The 7,510-nt window shown below is 27.6% G+C and overlaps 1 protein-coding gene across 1 annotated transcript; it reads left to right on the forward strand.

Annotated features, from left to right (window-relative positions):
* Window positions 1-1,925: 1,925 nt before the first annotated feature.
* Window positions 1,926-4,010, forward strand: LOC136086548 (uncharacterized). The gene is made up of 2 exons (XM_065808801.1): window positions 1,926-3,360; window positions 3,447-4,010. The coding sequence occupies exons 1-2, from the start codon at window positions 2,907-2,909 to the stop codon at window positions 3,956-3,958; spliced, it is 966 nt and encodes a 321-aa protein (XP_065664873.1). The 5' UTR covers window positions 1,926-2,906; the 3' UTR covers window positions 3,959-4,010.
* The last annotated feature ends 3,500 nt before the right edge of the window (window positions 4,011-7,510 follow it).

Genomic DNA, 7,510 nt, shown 5'->3' on the forward strand with positions numbered 1-7,510 from the left:
AGCTAATAAAATACACTTTTTAGCTTAATTCTTGTGTTATTAAGGCCAAAATGAGCTCCATGATTAGAGTCGTAGACCTCTAAAAGCATGTTTTTTTTCTTCATCTGTTAAAAGAACTTGCAGCTTATTAAAAACAGTTACATAGTACAGCCTTCCACCTAAGAGAAAAAAATAAAAAACAAGTGTTTCCACACTTTCATCAAACTATTTCAAAAAAAATGTTCATTTGAAGACTAGTTTGCAATGTTTACATTTGTATGCAAAAGGTGTATGCAATGGTTAATTTTGAGTACTTGTATAAGTTTATGCAATATTATTCATTGCAGAACTATTTCTGTAATGTTTAGAATGGTATATAAATTATATGCAATCGTTTACAACACATGTAAACATTTGTAAACACATGTGACATGTGTATGCAAAACGTGTATGCAACGGTTATTCTTGTATATGTTCATTTGAAGATTATTTATTTGCAGAATTATAACTGCAATTTTTACAATCGTATATAAATGATCCGCAAATGTTTACATTTGTATACAATGTTTACATTTTATCACAGATTAAATTTTAAATCTTTAAAAAAAGTTAAAGTCCAAATACAAAATTACTCTTAATATTAATACATACCTGTAAACTGAAATTTTTTAGAATATTTTAGAAATGATTTACGCTGTTTTAAACTCATACATTTCTTAATTGTTTCATCATAAAGATATTTTTAACATCTTCAACAGAGTAATCGTGGTCAGCCATCTTTTTTGGTATGGTGGTTTATTCTCCTCCAGCTAATTGCCATACGGAGACCACTATACCATGGCACGCAGAGACATGTTCAGCCCCTAGTAGGGGAGCGTCATTACCGCTCTACGGCCAAGAGTAGAGTGAGTTTTTGAAGAACGAAGATATGTTAGAATGAAAGATAGAAGAAGTCGGGTTAGAAAGATAGCATAAAGAAAAGCGGACAGAAATTGCACACGATGTTAGAGGGTGCAATCGGTGGAAAACATGCTGTAATTAGGTTAACCTAATGACAGCAGTTTTACGTATAAATTAATTTTAATTAATACGTAACATTATCAGCCATCTTTTTTGTTTATAAGCAATGCTACTTAATTAACGCTGGGTTTTAGGATCCCAATTTTACGTGTTTTAGTGTTTTTACGCATGCGCAGAACTGTTTGTCTACTTAATTAACGAGCTACTTATTTAACGCGACACCGCACAGTGGGCAAAACTGGTGGTGGACAAAACCTCAAAAATGAAAGTTTATTATTTCAAAAATCATATTATAAAACATAATCGCAATACTCTACTGACTAATTAAAACATTTGTTTGAGTGTAATAGTATCTTTCAAAACCACAAAAATCAATTGCGGTTCTATGTATAATAATTTTATTTATTTTTTTAAAAAAGCGCGAGTTTTTTTATTTTTGTGTATATCTTTTGTTAACAGTAACTTTAAAAAAAATACGTGTATGCGCAATTAGTTTATTTATTTTAACTATTAAATTGTATAGCTTTATGAAAAAAATAAATAGAAAAAATCATTGTTTATAAAACATTTGTAAACTGGCTTCATTATAACAAGGTAAGTTTATAACATTTAATACTTTTATTTCGTACAAAAAGTGTCAGATAAGTTAGGGAACCTACGAGAACCTATATCGAGTGCTTGAGCTAGTAAATGCTACATGTCTATAACCTATTAGAACTGTATACATCACCCATTATTTCCCATTTTGAGTTTATTTGATACTTTAAAAATACGAGTTTCAAATCGTATTATTCGCTTGAAATCGAAATACTTATTTGAAACGTCATGTTTTTTATTTAACCAAACAATAACAGATGTTATTTTTCTCCAATACAATTCAATGCACATTGTACTGTTTGAATAATACTTTTTTTGTTTTTTACTTTAGTTATAATATAAAAATTGGTGAGATTCACACACTTATAAGACAAAACAAACTACTTCCTAATGATAAATCATTTTTTTCATCAGTATTAACTCTCTTATCTTCAGTAGATATTACACTAAACGATTGTGAGTGTAAAAACTTTATAAAAGTATATCGTAAAAAGTGGATAGCTGCAAATAATGATGCAAATTACTTTGAAAAAAGCAATGAAAAATGGTTAGCTCAAGATTTTCAGTTTACGTACATTACGCTAAATTCTACAGTTAATGACGTTGGAAGACCTTGTTGCTCTTTTAAAAACTCATGCAACAAAACAAAAAAGAGAAAGCTTAACAATGTTATTAACAGTTTATCTGGCTCTGAATTACTTCATGCAACAAAATTAAAATTTAGAAATGAGTTTAAGTACGAGACTGCTAGAAAAATTGCCGAAATTTCAGATGAAAAACCAGTTAAAAATCTTATGAAGTACACACCGGATGAAGGTCTAGCATTAGTTGTTGATAGTGGTTTATCAAAATCAACATACCAGCTTTTACGAAATGGTGCAGAAGAAAAAGGCTGCCACATTTATCCTTTATATAATGATATACGGTTTTCAAAATCTAAATGTTATCCCAAAAACGTTTATGTAGATGAGTATGCCGTAAACATACCGCTAAAAGACCTTCTTATGCACACTCTTGAAAGACTGTGCGACGTACAAGCTCCTGTGCTAATAACAATGTTAGAAGAACTAAATAAACTGACATTTAGATGCAAAGCTGGGTTTGATGGTGCTACAGGGCAAAGCGTTTACAAGCAGTAAACATTGAACGAAATCTAAAAAATGAAGAGTGCTTATTTATGACTTGCATAGTACCATTAGAACTCAGCGGATTTTATAATAATAAAAACTTAGTAGTGTGGAGAAACGAAAAGCCGTCATCAACTGCATATTGTCGACCCGTTAGATTTTCTTTTCAAAAGGAAACTAAGAATGTCGTGGAATAAAAAAAAAACAACCATTGATTCCGAAATTGAGAACTGTGATGTTATTAACATTACTTTTGCTGGGAAAGAATTAGCTGTAAAATGTTTTATTGAGCTGACCATGGTAGATGGTAAAATTCAAACAATTTTATCAACTATGACAAACTCGACACAGTGTTGTCCAGTTTGTGGTTTATCTCCAAAAAACATGAATAAATTGGAGAAAGTTATGAATTTAGACACCAATAATTTAGAGTTTAAATATGGTTTATCTAGTTTACACGCTTGGATAAACTTTTTTGAACTAATACTTCATGTTGGATATAAAAAGGAAACGGGAAAATGGCAGGCTAGAGCCGTAGCTGATAAATTAGCGGTAGAGCAAGTAAAGTGCCGAATTCAGACCGATTTTATGAACCAATTAGGATTGGTTGTGGATTTTCCAAAAAGTGGAGCTTCGGGTAAGTCAAATTTTGTATTATATAAAATATATATTATATATCCATATAATATATTAAATATAAGATATAATTTTCTAATTTTTAAGGTACTAGTAACGACGGAAATACTTCCCGCAGAGCTTTTGCCAACTATAAATTAACCGCCGAGATATTAAAAGTTGATGAAACTCTTATATATTATTTTTATACTATTTTAGTCACTTTGTCATCAGGATATGAAATAGATACTATAAAGTTTGAAGTTTTTTGCATAACCGCTCTAAAACTTTATATATCCAAATATTCATGGTACTATATGTCACAATCTGTCCACAAAATTTTGGTTCATGGTCATGCTATAATTGAAAGACAATTTCTACCAATCGGAATAATGTCTGAAGATGCCCTTGAGGCGCGAAATAAAGACTTCAAGAACTTTCGGGAACATTTTAGCAGAAAGACTTCAAGAAAAGATACAAACCAAGATTTGATTAATAGGCTTCTTGTATCCAGTGATCCCGTTATAACATCTCTTAGAAAACTAAAGTTAAGTAACAATCAAAGTTTGCATAAATTTCCCAGTGAAGTTCTAGAGTTGTTGAAAGAATCAGCTTCGTAATTGAATGATTTGTAATATAAAAATTAGTACAAGCTTTGTTTTCTTTTTCCTACAAGTAGCCTTTTTTCTATATAGTATAAAAAAACTTAAAATAATGTTATTCAGAATTTGGGGGTAATAGATTTAAAAATTAAAAAATGTAATTCTTTAGACTAGAATTTTACTAATTACTACCATAATTAATCTATAGAATTTATATTTCATCATAAAATATAATTAAAACCTCATAAGCATTTTATGAGAACTCAAATATAAAAAATTACAAACCCGCGTTTTTTAAAGTTTTTTCTATTATTTTCAGTATATTCAATAATTTAACTAAAATTTATAGTAAAAGCGAATTTTTTTTATTATAATGTGTTTATTTAGACATTTAAAGGACTTTAGTAAGAAAAAAATCATCAAAATAATTTTGTCCACCATAAGTCTAATATCCGACCCACTGTGCACCGCTTCGTTCATCGTTTTTATATCACGACTTATATTATTGTTATATCACCCAAAAATATTTTTTTTAACCAATTATTTCGCTAAAATTTATCTGCTCTTATTTTAGTATTTAGTTAATCTTATTACAATAACTTTTAATATATTATTTATCCGCTGATTTATATATTATTACCACTATCAAGGAACTTTTATGCTATATTATCTTACATTCATTACTCAGCTTTTTTTTAATTTTCACATGCACAATTTTCGTCTTTTTTTATTATTCGGAGAATTTCTTATATCCTTTACTACATGTTTAAATCTTTAAATTTTTGCATATATATGCTTTCATATATTACTTGGTTTTTAGTAATGATTTTAAGTTGCGTGAATCCTTTTTTACTACAGTATGGAATAGGCGTAAGTCGCGGGGTAAAGCATAAGTGGCGATGACGTTTGTCTGACGGGATAAACTAGTTATAAGTGCTGATCCTCATCGAAACGCCAGTAATAATAGACGCAACTCTGAGGAGATGTTTATTACTTAATCACTACACAAATTATGTTTACACATTGGCATTACTGTTTTTTTTCCATTCTGAGGCCTTTCATTGTTGTATGCATACTTTTTATTTTTTAATCTTTTTTTTGTTTTATTTATTTTTTGTTTTATTTATTTTTTGTTTTATATTCTTTTTGTTTGGTGATATAATTTTTGTATATCTTCGTTCATATTAGTATTTATATAACAATTTATTTTTTATTATTATTGTTAGTACTGTTTAGGTGCATTGTCAGTCTTATTTATATTTTAAATATTCCTCTATTATTCTTTATTTTTGTCTTGACAACTGTCAAATATGCTTTGTTTGAAAAATAATTCTCCTTTATTCTAATGTGCTTCATTTCTTCCCTCAGGGGTTCACAGCTCGTGTGTGACCATTCGGCGAATTTTATATATGTCAGAATTATATATATGCCAAAGTTTATAATCAATATTGGGCCTAGCCCGTAAGGGTTAGTGTTACGATCATCGAGCACGACTATTTTCCAAATCACAATTACTGTCACCGCGAAAGAAGTTGTTTGTCTCTGGAAGACGCATGGGCTAGTTTTTTAGTCATAAATCAGTTATAAATCCATGCATAGGTGTTTAATCCATCATGGTTTTCTGGAGTATGACTGGGCTGGCTCGGTGTAGTTAAGAGATAAATATTTTACGCTGGTTACTAACAACACAAGACCCTACTAAACGACATAAACAGTATAGTAAGAGTTTAAAAGTAATCAAACGTTTTATAGTTTTCAAAGTTGGTTTTAAAAACCTTTTTTTTTATTAGTTATTTAAGTAAATAACTTATGTTATACTGAAAAAAAAACACATTTACAAATGAAAATTTAAGTGTAACAGCATAGATCCGGATACATTAATAAAAGTTTAAACATTTTGTGTTGATTAACAAAGTAAGAATTCAAAATAATAATAAAACAGCTTCTATGCTATTCTATTTAGAGCTCTATTCAAATGATTGCCTATCAACTTATCGACCAAAGCAATTTTTGTTGTATGTGGCACTAATGTTTCTATAAAGAAAAATAACATAGAGTTCTTTCATGCATTTCACTAGTACATATAAAGTGTGTTACATAAATACACATTCATACTCAGGGCAGTTTCTGAATGTAACGTCCATTTTATTTAACAACCTTTTAAACATTGTTATCATTTGATTGTGTAATAAAATTAGAAAAACAAACACGTTATAAATTAAAGCTGTTATAAACATGAAACTGTTAAAATTGATCAATGATCAACTTGATTAAAAAAATGTATCAAAATGTAAAAAAACAATGAGAAATAAGTTATGTAAAATTTCACACAGTAATTTAAAGAAACAATATAAGCAACGTATATATATATATATATATATATATATATATATATATATATATATATATATATATATATATATATATATATATATATATATATATATATATATATATATATATATATATATATATATATATATATATATATATATATATATATATATATATATATATATATATATATATATATATATATATAGAAATATATATATATATATATTTATACATATATATATATTTATACATATATATATATTTATACATATATTATAATTAGAATATAATTAATTTTATTACATTTCAATATAAATAGGAAAACTTTATACATTAGCGTAACACAAGAATATACCAACAAAATAATTTTCCTTTATTATTTAAAAGTATTTCACTTTCATCAAACCCTGTTATATCATTTAATATATGATAACAAAATAATGAATCTCCTAGCTCAGTCATTTTTCCTAGGATATTCACTACAGATAAAGACATTCTGATTTCAGACTTGTAATTGCATGGTAATTCCATAAATATTGCATATTGAAACCCGTTATAAAACAAAGAAAAATTAGAACAGTGTATATTACTAATAGAATAATGTTATTGTGTTCATTGAATTAAATACAATAACATCTTTTGAAAAATGAAAAGTCAACATTTATTAACATACGAGTTCCACCAATAGGTTTAAAACTTGATGGCAGTTCATCATAACAATAAAGTCCAGCAATGCTTCTTGAGAAGTATGTAGTCTTTTTTTACTTGTTGAAAGAATGTTTCATGTATTATTTATTAAGTTATATATATATTTAATTTGTTGAAAAATATTCATCTAGTATTATTCAGCATAAAATGTTGAATAAAACCAACTGACAAATTACAAGTTCCTAATAAAACTTACATTTGGCAACTTTTTGCACTGTAATATCACGACTTGCTTCTCTTATGTACAAACAGTTGTGATATGTTACACCTTTCGCTCTAAATTATATATGACAATTGTGATATGTTACACCGCTCTAATATGATATTAAAATGCAAAAGATTACACACTCCAATCTTTTATATATAATTACATTGAAGTATTTAATTTATACCAATTTTGTAAAACTATTTAAAAGTTTGCATACATGTGATCTAAATATAAAAAAAACAACTGATTTTTGAAATTTAAAGCATGAAGACTCTGATTCATACTTTATGCCTGCATATTACATCTCTTTAGTTCTT

This window comes from Hydra vulgaris, chromosome 10 (assembly GCF_038396675.1).
Source record: "Hydra vulgaris chromosome 10, alternate assembly HydraT2T_AEP".
In the NCBI taxonomy this organism is placed as follows: domain Eukaryota; kingdom Metazoa; phylum Cnidaria; class Hydrozoa; order Anthoathecata; family Hydridae; genus Hydra; species Hydra vulgaris.